Consider the following 25,914-nt stretch of genomic DNA (forward strand, 5'->3'; position numbering starts at 1 on the left):
AATACAGTCATGAATTAGTTCCACTTTCTCTGGGCTTTGTCTGTCTGTTGTATAGGTAGAATATAATATGAAAAAGTAAAGGATTTCAAGTGAAATAAACACATACCTGAAGAGGAACTAAAAACGCCAAAATTAGGTGCTTGGGTTCCCTTTACAGTTTACAGAGAAAGGTGCTGCTGAAGGGTGATTCATAAAGCCTTCATGCTGAGGGAGAAACCAGCTAGAGCTGAGGGAAAGACTATATCCCTTCAAAGAGTTCACACGTGTAAACCAGTGCTACAGGCGAACAGCTCAGAATTTGTCTTTAAACTGGTTGGTAGAAGAAATTATGGTGGAGGGGGTCCTCTCTTCTGACTGCTTAATGAGCCAGAATTGGAAGATGTAGTATCTACACACAGCTTAGACTGAGGGAGTCTGGCTGCTTTATCCTGTCTTTCAGGAGGGTGTCCCCTAACTGAAATATGGATGAGCTTCTCATGGAAATATTCTCCTCTTTGCCCCTAAAGCTGGGGTCCTTCTAGAATTAGTTCATTTTACATGGATCCATATAACTATGCAGTCACTGGATAAAAACTGCCCACGTCTCCTAGATGAATTTCCCAACCTTTAATTTAGAAACCCTAAATGCTGTTCTTCACACTGGCTGTAGGCTTTTGTTGAAAGTCTGTTCTAAGTCCAGAGCTGTAATATAAACGGTGAACATCACCTTTCTCTCCCCACAAAATATGGTTATTGTGACTATGTTTTAAGACAGTTTCAGTCCTTAGCATAACTGATACCTGTACTCCAAGTGCATGCATCCCATTTGGTGCTCTTTGATGACTCTAGTGCTGCTTTCCTTCGTTCTCATTCCTCAAGACTCAACTCTCTGTCTCAGATCCACAATCTCACTTATGGATCCAACTCACAGTGATCGTAGTGATGAAGTCCTAAATTGTCCATGGCATGGCTAGGCTTTCTCCTGTATGAGTTGAATTTGGCCAAAAGGCTCTAAATTTGCTACAGTGTTTAATGTTTCAGCCTTCTTTACATTGTGCACAAACTTCATTGTGTCTTGAATGCTGATAGCAAGGAACATATTTTGTTAAGTATATATTATTGAATTGGTTTATGCATTCAGTTGTAGCCATGTACTAAGGAGACTAGTCTCATAGTACATTTAAACTAGGCAAAAGAACCTGAAACTTTATTTTGAAACCTACCCTTTAGGCAGCTTAGACAATGAAAAACTATCATTCAGCCAGGGAGAGTTTAAATAGCAAAGAAAACTGAGATAAGATTTACCAGGCAAATGATGGTCATGGCTTGATGCCACATGTTTGTGACGGAATGCACAATTAACCTTTTTGTTTTATTATGCCTGCTTCAGATACTTGCAAGGTTATAATATTACCCTGGGAAAATGAATTTGAGTGACCTACGGCTAAGTAATGACATGAATAGTAACAGGAGATGCTAGGTGCAAGTGAAGAGATAAGTATTCTTGCTTAACCACTGAACCTTATTAACTATATATGGTACAGTATATTTAGTTCAAGTTCTCAGTTAACATCTATTTATTTTTTAACAATTTGTTACTGTGGGGTAATGTTAATACTTAACAACAACATTACTTGTGCACACTCAGTCATGGAACAAAATTAAAGCTATTGTGTTCCTACTTTACGTTGCTTTCTAAAAGTATTACAGAACTTTCATCTGTAGCAGCAATGCAGATGTGTGAACAAGTATTGAATTTGTGGTCTGTTATTGTTTGTCATAACTCCCTCTGTCATTGGGGAAGATGCAGTGTTTGAATTTGTATGTATTACCAGTGGAAAAATTGCTGTAACTATTTTGCCTTTCTAAAATAATTATTTTTTGTCTTGTAAGTTGGAAGACATAAACTCATATTGCTTTTCTCATCTTTTAAATAGAAGTTACTGCTATTGCAAGATACTTGCCTTGGTAATAAAGTTACATCATCCAAAACATCAACCTAATTCTGGCTGTGTTCCACTGAACTCGGTCAGACCCTCCACAGTTTCTTCACCTGTTATCAGCATCATTTCTGTTCAGGGCAGCTACTCTTGCAGAAACTAAATGACCTCCCTGACACTTTGCAGGGAATGGCAAAAAAAGAACTTTTGTAATGGCTCCCAGCCGATGACTCTATTCATAAAAAGTGAAAATTGAGGATAGAAAAATGAGCTGAGAGCTTCCAGTCAAAAACTGGCCAAAATAAGATCTAGGAACTGGGTTATACAGATTTTGGATGTTGATGATTTGGAGAAGCTGATGACCAGCTAGTAAGAGTAAAGTGAGAGTAAAGTGATCTATGATTGTTTCATCTTAATGCTATGTGAATTTTAGTCTGAGAATAAAAGAACTCCTTTTTTTTTTTTTTTTTTTTTTTTTCTTAGAATGACATTTCATTACAATTGGGGAAATGAATATATGAATAATTTTTTTGAAATGTCTGTTGTGAATAATACAGGAAAGCATAATACATGTACAGTATGATTAGTGATACTTCTGAGAGAGGGAACCCATGAAAAAAAGGGTCGGGTTTACCAACAGTATGTTTTAAATAAGGATTTCAAACAAGATTTTCAGATACTGCTGATTTCTTTTTCAGTTGTTAACTTGGGCTGGAAAGAGCTATGTACTGCCCCATTGCTGAACCCCAGCTTTGGCTGACTTCACAGAAGTGCTTTTGTACAACAGGTTCCTGTTTGTGCCTATTGTTATATTTGTTATCAAACCAGCAGATTTATTATGCTAATGATTTTGATGTTACAACGATATCCCAGGTAGTGGGAAAAAAAGCATATTTCACCTCTTCAGATGCCAAGATTAAAAGACAAATCTATTTCATCACTCAAAAATTTCCCTTAATCACAGTAATGTGTCACAAACATTTGCTGTTTATTCTGCAGCAGTTTAGTCTTGTACAGGAATTACTCAGAGAAAGAGAGAAACAGGGCGTTTAAGATGGGGAGAGGTACACATGGAAGGGTAGAAAAGGAAAAATGTAACAGCCATGCATGAAGGATTTTTTTCTGAACAACATTTGATTGTACTCTTGCTTTGGGCAAAACAGAAAGACATTGCTCTTTAATGTATTGCAGAGAGGCAGTATACTAAAATCAACTTAGTGCCATTAAAGTTGAGGTGAAAACATCTTTTCCTTCTTTATTGCAAAGAACTTAAAGTCCATTTCATTTGAGGAAAACAGTGGGGATAGCATCCCCACAACATAATGTGCTATCCTAAATGAAAAGCAGGAAGGCAGCAAGGGAAACAAAATTTTCCGGTAGTGTCATTCTCTTGTTTGGAAGATCAGATCTTCTTGACACAACTGGAGAACAATTTTATTCATTACTACTTAGTGATTTGAATTGACTGTAATAAATGATTCATCTCAACTGGTAAGAGTGAACGAATGGCTGTTGTGATGGATAATCGTAAATGTTGACTTACCGGTCCCATTTGAAAACAAACTGGCTGAGCTATCTTAATGAGGTTCTCCTGGAGAGTGTACACATTTCAAATAATTAAAATTAAATTGAATCTGAGTCCCATGTAATTACAACTGAATTTATTTGATTATATTCCCCACAAGGAGGGTAAATACAAAAGATTTCAGTAATTTTAAAGCTTCTTGCCATTTGTAGTTGTTATGTCTCTGTTAATTGTCAGTTTTGAAGAGTTAATGACATTGGCAGTATTTCTGGAGTGCTTATGTCATCTTTTATCATAGTTTTCATCAATATTCATTTAATTCTGACTCCCATTTATCCTTTTCCAAGGATGGTTGTGTGTAGTGGGCTTGGGGAGGGTTGGATAACACCCTGTGACCACAGACTGGGGATGGACCAAAAGTGGGGCAGTTTTTTCCTCTTGCATTCAAGCTCTTAAAACATTTCTGGAATTTTTTTTTTCTTAACATTCAATAAATAATTGCTTATAAAAGTGAGAGCTGAACATAGAAGAAAAGGTAGCAGCCTCCTAGAGCATTTATGTATTAGTGATCAGTTCTGCAGTGTTCCTTATGGGTAATATCCGAGTGTTTCTGTTCATAATGGCATGTATAGAACCAAACAAGTCAGCAACAAAAGGAGGTTGTCTGTTTAAAAAGAAAAAGTTGTAAATTGCTGTTAAACTGGTGTGAATTGTTGGTTAAATTGGTGTGAATGTGTAAACTTTGAAATTTTGTACTCCACTGTTTGTTGGACTGGACCCATAATACCTTGCTCAACAAAGTGATAATCGAAGTAAATCTTTAGGATAATGCAGAACAGGCTGTCAGAGCATCTCCCAGAGAATGTGTTATTGAAGTTTATGAATAGATTTTTATTAAGTGTTCCTAAGTAAAGTATGCATCTATTATCTAGTTCAGAAGTCAGAAAAATATTGCATTAAGATCCCCGAGCTTGCTTTTTATAGTGGTGGATATACTCAGTCAGTAACTCTTAGATAAAAAGAAAGTACAATCATAAATTCTTGTAAAAGTAACACTAATTCTCTGAGATACCATTTTCTTAACTGTAGGAATAAAAGCAGTCAAAATATTTAAGTAAAACTGTCCAGCAGAGTTTTTGAAATTATATTCATGGGAATTCTTTCTTCTTTGCCATTTTTTTCCTTTAATTAAACAATAAATTAATCTGAAAACTCAAGGTAGCTCAGAATTTGAGTAAATTAAATCTGCCTATCATGTCTGTAGCAGTATCAGCACTAGACATGGTAATGTAGCACAGGGACTGAGCTTCTGTAGAGATTTAAAAATAAGGGATGAAGAAGGAAGCCCTGGAGCCAGATGGGGAATGTGCACCTATAATGGTGTACATAACATTCAGTCAAAATGACAATGAAAGGCTGAAGTAGCAAAGGTAGAGCTAAAAGATTCTTCTTTAAAAAAAAAAAAAAAAAAAAAAAAAAAAAAAAAAAAAGACCCAGCATCTCCTAACGCTGCTCAAATGCCACAAAACTTGAACAATGTAGTATGTTACCTTGCCCGTGTCTTTCACAAGAACAGAGTTAGGCAAATCTTTAACATTGCAGATTCTGCAAATTGGTAAATGTTGTCTTTTTTTTTTTCCCAGTAGTCACTGTGTGAATCTAGCTATTCAGTCATCCAACTCTAGCTTTGAGCTTTTTCTCACTGAAGAAACCCGAGGACCTGATTTTAACTTTACTAAGACTTGTGTTCTAGGAGATGGCTGGAATTAGGCAATTATTTTAAAAGCATATGAGTGGCTTCCTCTGTCATTCCTATTTCATCATGAAATACAAAGACCTAAATGCAGGCACACCCATCAAAAAAAACTCAAACAAAAAATTAAATGTATTTAGTGTAATTAAATCCACTTTTAATGTGCATATCTTTTTATTTAAAGTACAGTCTTTTTTATGACTGTATTTTCCTGTCAATGTTTATACATACAATGTATGGCAGAATTGTTATCTACTGCCACAGGAAGCTATGTCTTCTTCTGGTGTTGAACCTAGATACCTCCTGAAAAAAGAAAAGCAACAAAAATGGGTACCACTAGGTTAAAATGAAGTCTTGTTGTTTATATTACTAGATCATATAAAAAGTCTGTATATGAGTGGTATTGAAAATTGTACTAAAAGACCTTGGCTCAGAGGATGATTCCATCATTCTTTGGAGGACGGCACAGTTTCAGCAGTAGCTGAAAGACACATTAACTTTTGGTGGTACAATGTTTTCAGAAGTCCATGTGAGAGTGATTTGCTGTATTTTTTGTTTAGTTTTTAATAGACAGCTTATATTCCCTGGTCATTGCATTTCTCATTGTGATTCACAATGCTGTCCAAATGTCAGATTTATCTTGCAGAAGTGAAGCGCTGCTGACCTTGTGTTTATAGTTCATAAAACTTTAGCTATCATTCATTTCTATATGTGGCATTTTATCTTAATTTTATACAATGTGTGGGCAGAAATACATAAATTTTCTATGAGATGAACCATTCATTAGTATACATACTTGTGAGTTTTAATAAAGCATGAGTGTTGTAATTCAGTATAATCTGTGCAGTCTACATGTCTTGAAAACCTCAAGCAAAATTTTGCACCTCAGAGTAAACACGAGTGACAAAATAGACACTGATAAAATTTTTCCTATGGTATTTTAAAAATAATTAATGGTTGGAACTGGCTATTCTTTGGCAAAGTTTAAGTTCAACTTCCAGAACTTGAATAGATAACAATTTAAAAAATGTTTTTCTTCAAAATCAGCCTTTCACATTTACAGTACTCTAACATTTATATATTACTACACATTCATATATCATTGATATTATTTTTTTAAAAAACAGGTTTTATATATGCATTCCCAATGTTTTTGTATGTTTGGATTCTGAGGGTAACCTGTTTATTTCTACTGGCAAAGTAAGTATTTCTTTTAATTGTTAATAAATGAAACTTTTTGCCCATATATTTAAAAAGAAGTGTTTATAACCAGGCATAATATTATGTGATAAAACATGCATTATCCTAGATCTATACTGAATATGTTTTCAAAGTGCAGTTCGAAGGGAGATACTATTTTTCCCAAAATGATTATATTTGGTGGTTCTACATTAACTTATATGGATACTGTAGATGATACTTTCCTCTTGAGCATTAGTAGAAAAGGCACTTGCACACACTCATTTCTGTTTAGTGAGCTCTTTCAGTTTTCCTTCCACTTCTGAAGTTTCCACAAACTCCTATTCAAGTGTGATTAATGTAAGTAAGTTTGTATCACTTCTCTAAATTGTTTCTGTTAAGGAACCAAGTCCATGTCATTCTGCTGGAATGTATATGAAAATCCTATCTGAGTGGGCTGCGAGTATCAAAGCAAATTTGAAGTCAGGACTTATCCTTGTTCTTAAAGTACCTGTTGGTGAGGGATGTGCAAGCTCTGGTTGTGACTTTGAACAGAAGAGCCTTTCACAATGCCTATTTGTATGTTGTAATCCTGTAAAATTTTAACTGAATTAATTTTTTCTTTCCTACCAGGTGCTCTCTACACCGTCAGTCACCTTATAACCTCATGATCTTGAGTTATTGACTTTTTTTTTTTTTTAAAGCTCTGAAACAGGCTGTTTCATACCTTGCTGGGTAGAGTGGGGTGTCGTATTGTCCACTGACTGCAATCCATGAGCCTGCCTTATGGTTTTGGCCTGCTGTAAATAACACTGCCTTTGAAAAAGCTCTGTTTGGTGAGGAGTGTGAGCTCATGATGCCAACTGCTGCTGTCTTAATCCAGTTGTGTGTTGTAGGGATGGCACCAGGTGTGTTTAAAGCATGTAAAGCCCAGTCACACCAGTGATAACTGTATCTGGCATTGCTGGGGCGTGCAGAGGGAAGGCACTGGCACCACTGTCATTACGCATCCAGTGCTGATGCCTGGACTGTAGTTTGCAGTAATCTAGCAGCAATGTAGAGATGTGCACGAGTTTTAAGTGCTCTGAATTTGTATTGAAGTTAGACACCATGAGTAGCTCAGTGTAAGGAATGATACTATCTGACTAGCTTAGTGTTAAAGACCAGGCACCCTTACAGGATATTTTGGTAGATATTACCTGCCTATCATCAGGCATTCTACAGAATATAGGAATATGTGGGTTTTATATTCACAGTTGAAAACTGTTGTATATTACAAGGCACATTTGTACTAGAGGTACATTATTCCTTTAGATCTACTGATAATATACAATCGTTTAGGTGTGTTAACCATTTTTCAGCTCTTAATGCTTGCTAACACTTGGGCTCCTTCAGTTTGTCTTTATACCGTTTGTAAGCAGGTCCTTAAAACAACACTCTTAACAACAGCAGCCTCTTAAAATAGTAAATAATAATTCATAATGAGTAGAATATTGCTTACATTTTAAGTTAACAATAGCTTTTTTCTCTCTGAAATTTTTAATCAGTGGTAGATTGAAAGATTTGCTCCCACATGAGTTCAAAATCCAGCAGCTTCCCACTTGTTCAAGGAGGTATGGATGTAATCTATAAAATCAAGTTATATTTGCTCAAATTTTGTAAGATTTGTCTTTAGCAAACAGCGTTAGCAGTCAAATCCTGGCAGTGATCACCCCACCAGAAACAGATTCATGTCTCTTCCTCCCACTAGACTATTTTACATTTGGATGTGCATCAGTGTAAATATCAAAACAAGAAAGACTGTATTTTACAAAAGAATGTGGCCTTTCTTGTAAAATGAGTTACCATATTCCTTCAGCAGTTCCAAATATTGTTTGATTTATAATTTTTACATTTCCAAACAATATGTTTATTTCTTTTAGCAGGTTTAGTTTATGCCATTTGCAGGCCAAGTGATTTCTCAAAACATACAATGTGCTTAGTGGCATGAACAGTGAATGAGGGTTTAAGATGATGAAGATTAAAGAAATCTATTACACTTCCTTTTAGTAATCTGAAATTACTTTGAAATGAATCATTAGCAATGATCTTAACAAAGGTATAAAAATACTCTGCTAGCACTGTGCTAATAAAAAGCCTGTCAGCATCTTTATTTTTTAATAATCTTTAAATAAAAATGTTGTTTAGAAGACACTAATAAAACAAGCAAATACAAACAAACAAATTACTATTATGGCAGTTATTTTAAAAATAAGGTGAACATGGATGACCTAACATGATTGTTTCATTTTAGTTTCATTTTGCAGTCAATGCCAGCATTAGATTTTCTGCAAGGTGATTTTGCTTGCATTTGTGTCAAGTAAGATTGTCTTTGCTGTGAGGATAACCAGCAGACAGACCTACTTGAAGCACTGTACGGGTGTGCAAAAACAGTGTCTGGTCCAAATGCAATTTTTTATCAGGTATATGACTTTTGCCCTCTTGCATTGTTCTTCCTTCTGCCTCCTATTGCTTGTCATCTCTCTAAAGCTCTCTAGGCTGGCACGAACTGTGTCTTCCAAAGTACCTGCAGCCCTTGCACCCCCACCACGGGAGGTTTGGCCCGTGCTGGTTTCTGTCAGCCAGAGCACACCCTGCGCGCCTCTGCCCAGCGGGTCTGTGGCAGCAGGAGGGCACAGTGCTGACTTGGCCTTGCTGGGTCACATCTGTAATAAACATGAACTTTTTTTCCTTATAACTACAGAACATTAAAACCTGACTGAATAATTATAGCTGTATCGTAAAACATAGATTATCTTTGTAACTGGGCAGGCTGAAGTCTCAGATGTCATCTATAAGCTATATTGCCTTTGTATAACTGGCTGAGAGTCCGGCCTTTCTGCCTGCACAGCTATGGTTATAAAAGGACCTGACGTAGCTTCTTACATTAATAGAATCCTCTGTCATGCACAGGATTTCCTGCCCTATGTAGCTTTTTTGCTCATGAGGACTGTAAACTGTCCTTCTTCTCTGAAGAACAAATGGAATATTTAAAGCTTTGGTACTGTGAGATGCTACTGTTCAGCACTTTCCCTGCATTCCCAGCATGTCCGACCCAGCCTCTCTTTCATGTATCATTCCAGCTTTTTTTGTTGTTATTGCCGTTTTCCCCTCCTGGACATGGATATCTAAATTGGTTTTTCAGAAATCGGTCTCCTGCATTGTAATGGTGTATTATAAGATAATGATTGTTTTCTTTCAACTTTTTATAATATTTAATTAAGGATCCAAAAGGATCATTTTCTTTGTGTTGATTCTTGCTAAGAGGGGGAAAAAGTCCCTCAGGAGAACTGCTAAATTATTTCTTAGTAAGGCAGGCATGTGAGGCTTTGTTTCCACCAGATTAGCTAAAATACATGCTGTCTGTTCACTTAAGTTACAAAGGCCCTGATTCTATGAAATGAACTGTTAAGTTCAGTGGAATGACTTCTGCCCAAATTTATTCAATTTTGCAGTAATTCATGCTGGTATAGTTTGAAGCTGGTAGACACAGTAGTTGCTAGAGTCATTTAAGTTTTCCGCATTCCACTGACATAAACTCAGAATCTTCAAAATGCTGAACTTGTGTTATGGGAATTTCCCTAGGTTTTCATAGTAGACCTTTATGTCCTCTATGTTTTCTCTAAGTCCAGGCAAAAAGTGCTTATCTGGTTCACGACTTTTATTTGCCAGGTCCAATTTTCATGTATCATAACATAAATTATTGTTTTCCTAAGGTGATCTTCCACTTTCACAGTAGCACAAATTGCATGGATAGGGTAATAGTTTATAGTAAACAGGTGATATTAATATTACCTCCAATGTTCATTTCTGAAGCTAGAAATGTAGACTCTGTATGCTATGTTTGCTGTTCCTTGGCTAAACTGTTGCCTTGTGAATTTACCAGCTTTCTTTTCTCTGCAGTAATTCTGTTCTGCTCTGCACAGGTCAAAAAGGTTGAGGAACTGTCCCCTGAAATGGAAATCCCTGAAACTTTTTATGTAGCTGAGCCTATTTGGTTCATATTCCAAAAGATAATGGAATATGATCTACTGTTTGGGTGCATGAAAGCATCTTCATGGATTTATTCTGAATGCTGCTTCTGAAAGGTGGAAGCACAGAAACGAAGGGTTTTTTAATAGAGCACACATGGCAAGGATTTACATTTCTCAAAGTTTCCCTGTTATCTCAGACTTGATCATAGAAACAGCCCTCCTCTTGAAGGCAGAGAGGGAGTTAATATTGGAGCATTTTTTCTGTACCTGATGAATCTTTGATTAATGTTTCGCTGGTATTTACTATCATCATAAAGCTGTTATGAAATAGAAACTGTTAAATCAATTTTCAGAGGAAAATCTGAAACAAAGCCACAAAGGTTCCCTATGACATAGTGTGAAGTCCTGAAGATGGTCTTCTCAAATCCTAGGCTGATGTGTTAACTGCTGGATCTTCCTTTCTGAAGCAGATGTGGTTTGAGTTGATTTTCGTCTCTGTTTTAGATATTACGGAAAAAGTAAATCCTAAATAGTCATCTTAAATATGTTTTATATGTGTGTGTGTGTGTATATATATATATATGAAACAGTAATGAGATTCCCAATAAATACTACTTTTATAAATGACCTAACCTTTGTTTCATTTTAGTCATTTCCTATGAGAAGTAAACAGGGTAATGTTCAAGTAGTGCATTATTTAGAGATTTTTGGAGTGCATTTTGAAAGCCTCATACAGAGCTCTGACGACAGGATTCCCATTAAGCACAATGGGAGCTGCATGGCTAAAACCCTGCAGAGCAGTTTGAAAATGTATCCCGTGCTGTGCTGAAGATAGATGATTAAAGAATGAGTGCTTGAACAGGGAGGAGGGCATGAAGTTGTGACTCTCCATTTAGGGCTGTAGTTAAACTAAAAATCCTTCTCTAAACGCTGTTAAATGATCTTCTGTTGGAAGTCTTACCTAATAGGTCTCCTGTTTCTGCAAAAGAAATACCAATACATTGCAAATAATTAAAACAAATATTTGCACCTTAGAGATGTCTAGATGTCCTTTAGTTTCTTCTTGTTTATCTTTTTTATTGCTGTTCCACTTTATTCTTTTGATGTTTTCTTACACCTTGCTTACATTTTCACGTCCTTTTTTCTTTTTCTCCTCAAAGTTCTCTTGCATCTTTTATGCTACTGTTGCCTTTATGTCTGGTCCTCATGTCTTGTACTGTGCTATTCCTCTCCATTCTCTCTTTAAGATGCTTTTTAAAAATTTTTTTACTCTACTTTCCTTCCTTGTTTATAAATATTTCCTTATTCTCTCTTCTCCTAATCCAACTCTTAGTTTGTCCAGTTTGTGGGCCAAAGCAATGGGATATGCCTTTCCAGACCCCTTTACTCTCCCCTCTATGCTTTTGTTTTCCATGTTGGTAACTGGCCATGCCTCCAAAGTGTCCATTCCTCTTCTCACTGGATTTCTGGCATCACATGATTTACCCCCTGAATGAGGTGAGACAGATTTCAACACTGCATCTGATACAGGGGCAACATTCTGCATGATTTCAGCAAGGGGAAAATGGGAGTAGGCAGTAGTGAGAGCACATACAGACAGCAAACAGCCAGCGCTCTTTCTGTGTATTTCAGTGTAAATCCATACAGAAACATTCCCCTGCTTTTATTCAGTTTGTCTTCAGGATAAAGAGATGGGCTTCAATAGTGATAAATTTGGCATTTTGAGCCTGTGTATTCTTGTGTGTTTTTTTCCTGTTGTTACTTCATATAATGAATAATGGCTGTGACAGAGTAATGTGTTTGGAAGGTGTAGGGAGTGTTTTATGGCACTTAACATAGAGTCAAGAGAGTGTCCCTCCCTTTTTCTTTTATTTTTTTAATGCAGCTGTTATTTCTTTCTTTTTGCATCTCATTTGCACCTGAATATTCTTCTTCCCTATTTTTCTTATCTCCTTTTGCTTTTGACAGTATTGCATACATAGAGAAAGGGAGAACATTAAAAGTTATTAATGACAAAATATATCTAGGTCCTTCTGGATTTTTTTCTGACCAATTCACAAATAGTTTAATTCAGCTCTTCTTTGTTAGAATCAAAGTTGACGATGCTGTGTATGATGCGATTCCAGCACTCTTGTGTGCATTGTCATGTATTTTTATTGCCTCATTATCAACTGCTTGCTTGTAGAAGAGCTGTCAATATAATTTTAGAGTGGCTACCACCACTTAATGATACAGGTAATTGAGCCCTTGGAGACCATTATTCTAACCATATATTAGTTGTTTAGGCAGTTTTGCTATGCTGCTAGGGTTTGGAAATCTACAACCAATAAGCTTTCATTCTTATGTCTCTGACATTACTTGGTTTTGTGGTTGTTTTCTAACCTGAAAGAGTAGTTACTTCTACGTCTTAGATTTCTTTGGTAGTAGATACATACTGCGCTTACAGAATCTGTCCTCTAAAAAGAGTCAACTTCTTTTGAGATGGGCACTGTCAGAATCAGAAATTTTGTTGTTCCAGGCTCAGGAGAAGCTACTTGCCATTCACTATCCTGGCAGTCATTCCTGATCTGCTTTGGGAAAAACACATGGAGACATTTTATTTATATGCTTTTTATTTCATAAGTTTGTAATTTGGAGGCTAATGTGGAGGGTTTGTCATGTGAGAACGTCCTAGTCACACAGAGAGGGCAGCAGGGCATGACATGTTCATGAAGGGTACAGAGAAAACACTTGATCCTAGCTGAGCAGCCAAGAGCTGTCTCATACCCTCTGTTTCTGAATGTCTCTTTGAATGTCCAAAGCAAGCTCTCTGCTGAGGAGAAAAAAGGAAAGACAAATTTTAGATATACTTACAACATCACATTATCCCCTTTAGGAATTAAAATCTTACCATATCATTACTTGTAGCACAGATAGCACTTGGAATATTCCTACAGATTTCCTCCATCTTTGCTGATCTTACATGTAGAGCCTTTCAGGAAGTCACAGCTGAATTGAAAATCTAATTATTTTTCTTTTTTTATTTTTATTTTATTTTTATTCTTTTTATGTTTATTCTTTATGAGCTGAAATTCGGAAAGGCTGAAGTCCAGAAAGTCAAATGAAATTATATTTATTAAATAAGACACTTATGTTGGCTTTAAAGGTACTTTTAAGCAAATCTCGTGGTTGGGAACCAGAATCATTGTTTCTTGTTGTTCTGTTTATTATTGTTGTTCTTTGTATTTGTGAACATCTGAGGTGACCCATTTTGAGGGGATCCAAGTTCAAAGTGGGAAACTTTTCAGTCATACGTGAGTCCTATGTAGTTACATTTGCAGGAGTTTGGCCTTTGGGCTTTTGCAGTTGGCTGTACAGTATCAGGAAGGGGATGGTGCTGTCTTGTGAATTTGATTTTTGATGTTAGAATTAGTTTAGTGAATCAAACCAGGAGTAGTTTCTTCAATGTTTATTTATTTAGAGTCCCATTAGCTCCATTAGTAGTTAGTTATTTAAAGGCATTACATTCACAAATAACATTTTATGAGAAAAAGAATGCAAGAATTTAATAAACTTTACAGTCTTTGCCTCTGAAGGCGTCAGGGCATGTTGTATAGTGTTCAATATAATGAAACTGTCTGAACAACTTTAACAGTATGCATACTTAGTAGTCACTTAATCAAAAGAATTATATATCTTTCTGTACAGCAATAATATGCATGCTCACTAGCCACTTAATCAGAAGAATTATATATTTTAGGTGTTTTGTATATAAGTGTTTGACTGGGGAGTCAGAGAGGCTGAAAATAAATCATTACAATTTCTGCAGAAGGAAAAAAAAAAGTCCTCTTTTTATCTTTCTTCTAGCTGCTGTCTGTACTCTGGACAGCACAGGTGGGTGTCTACCACAGCACTTCACAATCTGAGCCTGAAAGCTTCACAATGGGTTGCGTAGTGTGAAAATGCATAAGAAAAGCTTGTTTGCATTGTGGAGGGTTCTGCAGATGATCATTGATGACAGACTTCCTTTTCATCTTGTATTTCTCTTGTACCTACTTCAACCCCACAAAAGCTGCCTCACTCCACATAGCATCTTTCCTATTCATGGGAAACACTTAGAAATTTATGTAGCTATGTCAAGGTGGTCTTGGTACCACCACTGTGACTCAGAATTGAACAAGAGCTTTTTAGTTTTGAGTGGCTTTACATTCCTGTAAGTAACTGAAAGCAATAGTGGTTTGTCTGTATCAGGGTGCTTATATGCAAAATTAAATATGTGTATTTGGAGGAGATGGTAGATCGATCAATCGATCTATCATCTATCTATCTATCTATTTGCAAATATGGAATAACAAATATTTGTTTAAAATTGAGAAAACAAAAAAGTAAGCAAAAAAAAAAATGGAATTTGGAAATATTTGTAGTCTGGTTGTATAGTTGTCTGTAATTTTTTCTGATGTTTTTAGTTATGCTGAAACACTGACAATTTCTGGTGCCTCTGGCATGAACAGAGTTTCAACTTATGAGCATATGTTTAACCTGACACATGAATTAGCTTTCAGTACGTGTCTGGTTCTGTCCACTTGTAGTTAATGAAAATATCTCCTGTCCTAAGGTCCCAAATATGTTACTGGGGAATTGTAGGAGGGACAGTCCTTCCATTTGAAAAATCCTTTCAATTGCCTGAGAGAAGCTTTTCTGTGAGTGTCTTGGGCTGTTTTTTGTTTAATCCTCCATGCCTGTAACTTAATCATATACAGGGCTGGCGATGGAAGACACCCATACAGTCCATATGGCATGTGTCTACCTGTCAACACAGAAATAAACATTACCATTGGTTTCTGTTGCAGTTCAGAAACTTTTTGCTGTAAGTATAAGTTTGATGAGTGAAATCTGTATGGCTGAAAGACACAGTGGAAACATTTCCAACATTTCCTGGCTGAGATGGTAGGTAGAGCAATTTCAGAGGAATGTCAGGTCTGCTGTTGCATGATAACAGAATTCGGACTTGTGTGGGAGAAGTGATATGCCAATTCTGAGGTCTTTCAAAATCCTGCTGTACTTATCTGAGGCTCAGGGCACATACTCACATTATTTTAAGGATACCTTGAAAATTTCCAATGGGTGAGCTCAGTCTTTCAATTCTGTGTAATTTTAGTGGTGGTATGGTCTAACAGACATAGCACTTCATAAGGTTGTCCACTCAAAAAGAGTATCCTTCTCCACTTGTGTAAATAGAGCTTGAGAACATCCAGCACGGCCTTGCAATAGTTGCCCTCATCATGCACAAGATCCTTTATTTGATGTGCTACTTTTCCTTAGATAGCTTGCCCTTCAGGCAACAGTTTGAGTATTCTTTGAGTATGTTTTTAGAAGGAGGGTTTAGAATGAATATGTGAAAAGAGCGTGGCTTGTGTAGTTTGGATTTGACACTAGCAAATGCCCCAGGGTTGACCTGGCTGCTCAGAGCTTGTGGTTGGGAAAGGACCAGGATGATGCTTTAGGAGGAGAATTTGCCTTGGTGTTTCTGGATTGATAAGGACCTGTACTGTTGAACAGAAAGAATAAACATAAATTATACATTATATGTGTGTCTTTTTGTTGCTATTATAACGGATATTCCTACTTTATTTTCCAGTTGAAATATTAAGGATGGATATTGTTCATTCTGTAGGCTTTGCCCAGAAGACTGCTATAAGGCATGTACCAATGTTGTATTCTAAGCAGAACTGAAAATGTGGAGAAAACCCCTTGGAGTTTAAAGCTCCAGCATTTCCCATCTGTCAGTTCTCTTTTAAGTTTATCACATATCTGTTTTCACTTCTCTCTTTGCCTTTTTAAATCCATTTTCAGTATCTACATACTTTGGAGAAGGTTCTGTCTGTCTCCTGGCTACCTACCCACTTGAGGCAATAGGCTAGCAGCGTGCTGCAGCATCTCCACAGTAGGTGCCCTGAGAACAACAGGCTTGGACACAGCCCTGGGAAGGAGGGGCCACTGTATTCTGGGGATCACCATGGCTCGTGGAGGACAGCAGAGGGCCTCGAGGCTGTCGGTGTGGCTGGCAAGTCCATGCATAATCTGGAGATGAGCCTGAGCATCAGGGTGAGAGCTGAGGAGAGCAGGCAGCTGTGTCTAGATCTAATGGAAATCCTTGGGGTTGGAGGGGAGCAAGCGGAGTCTGCAGTTCAGGGAGCCACTAATTTAATTGAAACCAGGCAGAAGGAAAGACACTCTTGCAAGGATGCAGTGAACAAGAACTGCTGTTTGATGAACTTTTTTTGGTTCTTTTATGTATTGTAAAGCCACTTTGTTATTTTCCATTCAAAAAAATATGGTGCTTAATCTAAAATCTGGATTTTTCATTTGTTCATATGTGTGTGTATTTACTTTGAAGCCTTTTAGTTGTTTGAGGAACTCACTGTAAGGAGAAAGTCTAACCTGATCCGTTGCAGAGCTTTGAATGAAGTGGTGAGGGAAGTGAGATGCAGGTAACCCCAAACCTGAAGTTTGAAACTACGTATGAGTAAGAAAACAAACTTATCTGGGAGCTGGGTCAGCGAGAAGCTTTTTGTTTGGTTGGATTGTGGGTTTGGAGAGAGAGCTGGAAGGCTTGGACAGAGGCACAGGAGACTGTCACCAAAGCCAGAATGCAGTCTCAAAAGAGACAACCAAAGTCCATCTGGTGCAAATACCAACTGGTTCACAGGTGAACCATGACAAACCTCATAGGAACCTGTTCCTCTGTCTGTGATCAGGCAGAAGGGAGGGATCAGAAACCCAGGCCACATCTCCAGGGAGGCTATAACTGAAAATAGAAGTCAGGAGACTTAAGTTGGAGACTGCCCAGGAAAGAGGCAGGAAGCTTCACTGTCTCACAGATGGGAGCTGGAAGAAAATACCCACCTGATAATTTTTATTACACAGAAGTTAAGCTAAAGATGGAGAAAGATCTGATGTTGATATTTTTCTCTAAGACTAAAAAATGTGATGCACCTGCTGCACAGCATGAGGAGAAGAAAAAAGCTGAAATGCAAACCTCAGCTGCTGCGGTAAGATTCTACAGAAACCTTTGGACACGTCTCTGTAAGACTGTAAGTCAGTATTAAATGGAAGGAATTCTTGTGAGGTGCATTGGAAATAACCAACGAGTACTGTCACCTCAGCTTAAGGGTAATGAAAAGGGAAGGTGGTAGCACCTAGCAAAAGGCAGCTGCCAGCCTGTGGAAAACTTGAAGGAAGTAGGCCAAGGGAGAAGGGGTTGAAACTGTCATGCACCTTCTAGAGCTGGAACAACTACATGCTACCTCGGAGGGAGAATCATAAAAAGGGCTGTATGAGATGCAGCTGAACAGAGCAAGGGGTGTAGAGAGTATTTATTCCCTGTGATAGAAGTAGAATCAAAGATCGGGATATATGTGAAGGATTTTTTTCAAGGAAAACTTTCTATGTCAAGGACGGATTTTACATCTGGGGAGATCAAACCCCTCTAAGGGATATGCTACAAAGAACTGGAGAAGAGAATGGGTTTCCTCTGCAGTAAGACAGGGTATAAAGGCATGTCCTACACATTGGAGAGGCTGGTCAGGGAAGATCCTCTTCACATCTGAAATTACTGTGGCAAACTGAGAGACACCTCTCCTCAAGGAAGGGAATCAATAAACCTGGCTGAAGGTGTTCTGAAAGACCTTTTTGGGAAGTGGGAAATATATGGGGAAGAACTCTGCAGAGTTAGGGAGCTGAGAGAACTCTTGTACCTCTTTGAATTAGCGTATTTGAGGGAAGATTAATTTCTGTATGGTTTTAAAATCTCTGCTTGAGGAGAACCCCAACAGAATAGCCTATGGCTTTGGTCCACTCGAAATGACAGAACTGGGAAAAGCACAAAGCGGTCAGGTTTTCTGACCATGTCCTATCATTGCTGGGGGACAGCACAAAGGAGGTGCCCATTTTTGAGGGTTTATGGTCCTGAGAAAATTGAAAGTGTGGAACTTAACTACCTAGCAGCAATGCATCAACCCCAGCAGGGCCTGTCTTGCCTGGTCTGGTTGAAACTGTGCTCTGGTGCAGGCCCTGAGTTGCAGCAGCAGGGCCAGGCAGGAGATGGAGGCAGCAGAGCTGTCAGAACACCAAAAAGCTTTAACAGCAAATCTCCTACAGCTCAGTGGGTCCTTGCAGGCAAGTCCTGGCTTCCAGGCAAGATTTGAGTTTCAGCAAAAATAAAGAGGTAGCTCTCTTCTGCCATCTTGGATGCCTGAGCATCTGTGCCCTGTGTGCTGCTCCCTGGGCAGGGAAGGATGTTTCCTTCGGTCCAGAGATTCCTCTGGCCCCCTTTCCCAGAAGCACACACAGAAACAAAGCTAAAATAAATAACTATACAGTGCAGTTGGATTGATTTCCTGGTATTCTCTGAACAGCACAGGACAAATTACATTTTTTAAATGTAGGAATGACTTGATTTTTCAGTTAGTTTCCATTTCAGAAGGAATAGCAGCAAGGACCTGTGGACTGTAAATTCAAGTCCTCAGCGATTGACTCTGTTGTGTAATTAATTTCATAAACTGCTCAACTCTGGCGTAAAACTGTTTAGGTTTCAGAGTCTCACTTTTCAATGATTAAAAACATCCTAATTCCAGCCTAAATGTATTTGTAACCACTATATTCCCATCTTGTTTTACCAATCATTGGTCTTAGGTTAATGTAGTTTTGTTTCCCATTTTACTTTTCCTCACTGATTCCTCTGTGAAAGTCATACCTGTGTAAGCCCTCGGTCTCTTAGGTTTAGCAAGATAAGTTGTTTAGTCTCTTCTCATGACACAGACTCTCAATTCCTCTAAACTACCTCAGAGCTGTCTCTTCAGCAGTTCCACTCTGCTCTTGAACGCTGGTGATTGTAATTGCAGATAATATTCCAGATGAAATCTTCACAGCACTTTCCACAGTGGCGTTAATATTTTATGTTCCTTAAACTCTTAGATGCCATGAACAGATTCTGGTTTCAGAGTGTTTCATTTCTTCTTCTGTTTTATGCTTGGAGAAATTTTTCCTTAGGTTAGGACTGGTGGAGGACTGTTTCCCTACTCTAAACTGACATTTTGTCAAGAAACTTAAGAAGCTTCTATCAAACATGGGTTTAATTTATTTTTCCCCTAAAGAAAATAGCTTTTTTTAAAAAAAAAAAAAAAAAGTAAAGGAACTCTTCAGTTTTAAGAAGAATTCAATTTTCTTTTCAAATAATAGATGTAACAAAAAATTTAATGGTACTAAGTGAGATGAGTCAGATGAATAGACAGTAAATAGAACACTACAGAAAGGGAAAATAAATGTTCTTAAATAGCTATTGAAGAATGTAGACTCGGGAATGGTGAGCTTTAGAGACTGTTTTTGCAGATTGTAACAGCTTGATAGTTACATAAGATGCACAGAATCCTTGGCAAAACAGTTTTTTTAGCATAGTCCAGCAAGCAGGCAAAATACACGCGTGGGGGATTGCTATTCTAGGTGTAATCGGCAAGTGTTGATGTTGGAGCGGGTCCAGCTAGGATATTAGAATCATGACCAAGAGAAGATAACCTTTCATGGTTAACAGAAGGGGGAAAAATACAGGTCGATGTGTAGTAATAGCCTTTCATAAAGCTCCTAATTTTTCTGTTTCTCTTCCAAAATTTACGTGTCTTTTAGAAGCTTTGTTCAGGAAGCAAAACATGGGATTTCAAGCTAAATTTATAGATGTACCACTATTCTTACATTCTTTAAAAGAATATATCCTAAATCCTTCTGGCATGTACTGTTACTGTGGAGAGTATTATAGATCATAATATAACAATCACTTTTCAATTAAGGTGCGATTAATTCATGCTTCAAAGATTCTCATTCATGATAAAAAAGTCTCGGTTATTATCTGGTGCCATGTTTGGCTAAGCAGTCCTTCCTAAAAATGGACAGCTGGGGTGCCAGTGAAGAAGCAGCAGCTTATAAACTGCAAGAGCACTGGCCATCAGAGCTCTGCAGTAAACTTGTCTGTAATCATATTTCACCTCCCTTTTTGACAGAAACTAGTTTTCCCTTTCCTTTTTCAGATATTCCATGGGTACTTAAAGCTTGTAAGACTCTCTCTGTGCTGGTTTTATAGTGACATGACCACACAGACAGTGTCTCTGTTATGCCTGCAGTTCAGCTTTATCTCTGTCAACTCTTACAAACTTTTATAATAGCTGCAAATGACAAAAGTCTCAACTGTGTTTAACTGAGCTCTTTGTCATGTTGCAGAGATTATTCTGTTGCATAGAAATCTGAGTGCTGATGGGAGGTGTTTCCAATTGCCACATGAAACTGTGTGCTCACCAGTCCCTGTCAGGCTGTTTGAGAAGATGAGCTTGTTGTCCAAAACAGACTATGTGTATTTGACTGAAGATGAAATGACCTACTGAATTTAATAATTCTTCATAATTTTTCTGAGCTGGTTTAAATTATGATATTAATATGCAACTAGACTATACTTTCATTAATACTGTTAGGCCTAATTTGAAAAACTCTGATTTCAGTGATAGTTGAATCTATTTTTTCTCCCATTTTTGCTTGTTTATTAATTTGTAGGAACTTTATAGAGGACTAGAGTTGGAACTGTGTATGCATATATAAGCACAATAATTAAGAATCCTATTACATCATTAATTTAAAAATTAAATTATGAGCATATTAAGAGATTAAATCTTTCAGAGAGAACTGCACAAGAATTTATATTATGATCCAAAATGATTTGTCCTTTTGTGTAAAAGGCATCTGATTAAGGTCAGCCTATGAGCAGAAATGGTTCCAATCTGCAACTGAAAAACTGCACCACTGTCTGCACTAGAGATTAGAGCTGGCTTGTTTTTATTCGCATTTGGTCAACAGATGGTCCAACTATTCTGTGGGCATTCTGGCAATGTAGAAGTCTGCACATCAATGACAAAAAAAATCATACAAATAAGTAAAATGTCAGTGTACATCTGAGCAGAATCAATACCCAATGTTGGTTTCTCAAAAAGTAGAGTAGCTGGCTGACTGGAAAGGTGAAAACCTTGCAAAACATAATATTATAGCTAAATTAGCCAATGCCATTCATTCTGGTAAGACTGGAAGAACAGAAAGACTATGAGCCTTATATAAAAGATAATGTTATTGGCCGTTGGCCAGAGCAGTTAGCTAATATTTGCTGTCTCGATGGATTGTTACTTTCGAAATAAAACAAAAATTGGATATGCTGTGAATAATTCTTCTGCTCAATTATATTTGCAAAGATGGTACACAAAAGTCATGTTTCCCTAAACATGATAGAAATAAACAACAGCAGGCAGTTTCTGGTCTGATATGCTAAGGAATAATGGCTCTTTTTTCAAAGTTGCAGTTTTAATATACAATATATCCGGCAATATGGCTTAAGGTGTTTCTCTCTCTCTTGCCTTCATGTCACCCACACACTGGTGCCGCAGCAGTTTTCCCTTCTCCAGCCCCTGTTCTAGCTGGGCTGTTGTTACAACTATGTCAAGGGATTGAGACAGTTTAAAAGTAAGAGAACAGAAAACATGAAAGGGAGGGTGAGGAAAGCTGTTGCATCTGCACAGGTGAAGAAGCAGCTGCACAGGGGTGATAATTTGGGTGAGGAGATGGGGAGTGAGGAGAAGCATGAGGGCCTCCGGCTGGAACTGGCACTCAGCACTTTTTGTTATGAAGCCCAGCGTCTTTGTTGTTGTGTCCATCACTGCTTCTCTGGCTTTTGGTCCCTTTCCTACTCTTACCCATACTCACAGAGCTGAAGCCAGCTATAGTCCGAGACCCTTTATTTGTGGTCAGCCTCAGTGACATCTCCTAAGCCCATGGGATTTCATTTCTGATCCACCTTGAATGGGACCAGTGTTTTGTAGGTGGCTTCCATTATTCCCAGTGGTTCTGTTGTGCAAAGGAGCAGAACTCTATTCTGTTCAGCCTCCATTCAGGAGGGTTAGTGTCATTATCAGTTCTAACATGCTTGGTGAATGCATGTAGATCAAAGACAACTTTTGCTGGTGTGTGTTAACACCTTCTAAAATGGAAGTACAAACCTTCCTTCTTTCACTGATGGAACTGAAGTTGATCCCATTTTCATGAGTTGGTAGTATCAGATTTTAGCCTACACTTGGTTTTTACATCTCTTTGAAAGGGCAGAGAAGGGTGAATGTGTTCAACAGCTGTGCCTCTATAAACAAATGTACTGGCACACACTGATGCACCTATAACATACAGAGGAAATACTAATAATGTATTTGACGGTCTGTCTAAATTGCACAAACCTGACAATTGGCTAGAAATATAGCAGGTTGGGTTTTTTTTAATCTGACTGATTTTGTTCCTAAATGACAGTAATTTTATCATGTTGTCTGGTTACACTGTTGACAAGGTGATGTCTTTCGCACACATTTGGTTTTAATTTTTGTAACTGAGCTCCAGTAGGATTTTAACGATACAACTAATTACTGTGCATATTCAAAAGATAAAAGAGTGCCCTTAATGTGTTATTCATAACATGGAGTATGAGAATATTATGAGGCCAGATTGTCTTTAAATATTAATTTCATGGTAGCCATAGATGCATTAGGCTCTTGTAAAGAACAAAAACACTGAGTGTAACACAAACTTTTTCCATACAATTGACTTTTGTAAATATTTTCATTCTCTAGAATGGAGGAGACAGTGAGAAATCTGCTACAGAGCCAAGGATCCCCAGGCCAGCATGGAGAAGGAACTGTCAATATCATGAAGGTATATCAGGTATTAGTGACTTTATTACCTGTTTTCCTGTTAGAAAAGTTATTTAAAACAAAAATCACAGTACTGAGATAAATGTGTCATTGTTTCCTCTATTTGTTTATTAGTTATGAATACCTGTCAGTGATGGTTGGTACCATCTATGTTTTCCCAGGTATTCTCTCACCTTAGTTCAAGGTTTTTCATTTTTATTATCGTTGTGTTGTCTGCAGTTGTTGCTCCTCACAGTTAACAGGGGACAGAGAAACTAGTTTTGAAGACTTTATTAAAGCACTTAATATTTTAAGTAATATATTCCAGCATCTCTAGAAAACACAGATGCTTTTGACAGCTTGACCTTCACATTGTGATGGATAATTTTATCCACTCATATTCTTATTGGGTGTGAGGCTTCCATATCAGGCTCCGTAGTCTCTTATTGCTGCTTGTGGCAGGTACGTTTTATCAGCCTCATTTGGACAGAATTTAGGAGAGCAAAGATTTTAGAGGTTTTTCACAGGGAACAATGTCTGTTTATGCTGTTTATAAGAATGGAGAGTTTTACATTTTCCTAGCGCATAGCATACTGTGTTCTGGAAGCAGTGAACCTGAGGTGGTGGAAAGCCTTTTTAAGTCTCTGGAGACAGAAATGAGATACATCCCAGTTAATAAGATATTCTGCACATGAATTCTTAAAAAAAAAAAAAAAAAAAAAAGAAAACGAATGAAGTCAGTCCTATCCTGTATCTTTTAAAACAGAATAAGCATTCCTTATAAAGACATAAAATGCTGAAATAATACACTAGAGTCTATACTAGGTAATGATCCTTCAGATAAAACACTTCTCAAAAATTCTACTTATAGTCCATTCTTACAACTGATGGGTCAAAAATACAGCAATATAGCTAAACAAAAATGTATATTAAAGAGTATTTATCACTGTAATTAAATTTTCATTTTAAGCTTGGATTGAAGGGAGAGGAATCTTAGATTAACCTTCCAAAATAATCAGTTTTTCTTGTTAAAATGATAGCCTGTAAAATTTAATTTCAGAAGAAATTAAACTTTTTGTTGAAGTTACAATAGAACATTGTGCTTTTAGAAACTGCTGACAAAAGCATCTATATTTTACTCACTACCCTTCTGGGATACAAAAATGAAACTCAATTCCCTCCTCTTGCTTCAGAGTTTAGATCCATGCTTCCTGCTCACTCCTGTCACCATACAGTGGGTGTTCTGAAGTGGGCTTGGCATCAGTCTCTCCTTTGAATGGATTACTTGTCTGTCTGTTTATAACAGACAGCTGGAAAGATTTTATTATCTGCTTTTCTGTATGCTGTCTGACCATGAAGACCACAGTAAGGTGGTATCATGATTAGGTTTTAGCTTCTTTGGGTTTTGTTTTTGCACTCTCAACAAGAAAAGCATAAAGTACTTCAGTTTCTTCCCATCAGACTGATGGTTTGGGTGTTCTTTATTTTTATTTTGGGCACCAAACTGGAAAAAAATTAGCTGTGTGGTCTTTTGAAACTTATAATTTTGTGTTCTGCTTTCCTAGAGGGGAGATAAACTAGTCATTCCAATTTCAATGCTTGTATGTTTCTGTGTAGTTTTTCCTCCATCTTTTATTTGTTTCTTAATTTTTGAAAAAAGAGATAATTTGATTAGGGTTTTGGCTTTTTCTCCTTTGGGGCCATATTGACAGAGGCATCTGTTTTCTCCTGCCAGCCGGGAGGATGAGTACCATGGTGTGTTTTATGTAAAATCTCTTGGGTTAGTTTTCTGACCAACGAAAGAACAAGGCAGTTCTGCCTAGTTATAATGACAAGAACAATTCTTTGTTTTCCTTCAGCTCTAGCAAACTGCTAAAGCTGAAGGAAAACCTGTCAAACTCTCACCTAGCAAACTGCTTTCTAATCCCTTTTTTCCCTTCCTTCTGGGCATGGGGTCTTGCTTGAGTCTGCTAGGTTGTAGTCAGGGTGAATTCTCCAAACCTGAGCCTAGCTCTCTTATAAAGAGTGAAGCCATCTCTGTCCCAGGACCTTAAAAGCAACCATATACCTGTTACCTTTAGGATTATTTTAAATCTTGTACTCCACATTGCATAACAGCTTCCTTCTTCTCCTGTTTGGTTTTTGTTCTTGAGAACATTTTCACTCATGATATCAAAGTCAGCTTGCTTTTTAGCAATTGTCATTTTTTGTGTATTGCCAGTATGCATTTTTTTTTTTTGCTTATGAATTTATTTTCCTAATTCATGACTCAGAAGCAACGTTTTTGCCTTTCCTGGAGGAATAGCTAGGCTACTATATCACATACCAGTCTGTGATTGGTAAAACAGGTCAAAAATACAGAACATTTCCATGAAAGTTGTGTTTTTTCTGAATTATTGACTCATTCATGCTCACATCCCTTTTGTTCATCTTTATGAAAAACTTCTGAACAAATAGTTTGTTTTCTGGGAACTTCAAAAAATGGCTCTATTCACATGCAAGACAGCACATTTCTGCCCTCCTATGGCTACCTGCTATGTAGGTCAGAGATGGGTTCACTTGATGTGTGTTTGTTATTCAGTCACACGGTAAAAACTGTGCAGTGTGATTTAGGCAACAACCACATGTAATAATAAAAGCTAATACCTGAAAGGCTCCTTGAAACAAATTGTTGGCACAGAATCTGTGATATGAAATGTTTACAAAGTATTTTAACATTGAGAAACATATTAATAAAGCATTATATGAATCATTAATATGTTATTGAAAACAACTGTGTGGAAATCAT

At 37.4% G+C, this 25,914-nt stretch overlaps 1 protein-coding gene across 2 annotated transcripts in view; it reads left to right on the plus strand.

The window, feature by feature from the left end:
- Positions 1 to 25,914, plus strand: part of NCKAP5 (NCK associated protein 5) — a 250,857-nt gene that overhangs the window by 79,210 nt on the left and 145,733 nt on the right. For both annotated transcript variants that reach the window (XM_042784066.1, XM_042784067.1), the window contains exon 4: positions 23,067 to 23,157. In XM_042784066.1, coding sequence (XP_042640000.1) covers positions 23,067 to 23,157 — 91 coding nt within the window. The remainder of the gene's footprint in view (positions 1 to 23,066; positions 23,158 to 25,914) is intronic.

Source organism: Tyto alba, unplaced genomic scaffold (assembly GCF_018691265.1).
Source record: "Tyto alba isolate M040663 unplaced genomic scaffold, T.alba_DEE_v4.0 Super-Scaffold_7, whole genome shotgun sequence".
NCBI lineage: Eukaryota > Metazoa > Chordata > Aves > Strigiformes > Tytonidae > Tyto > Tyto alba.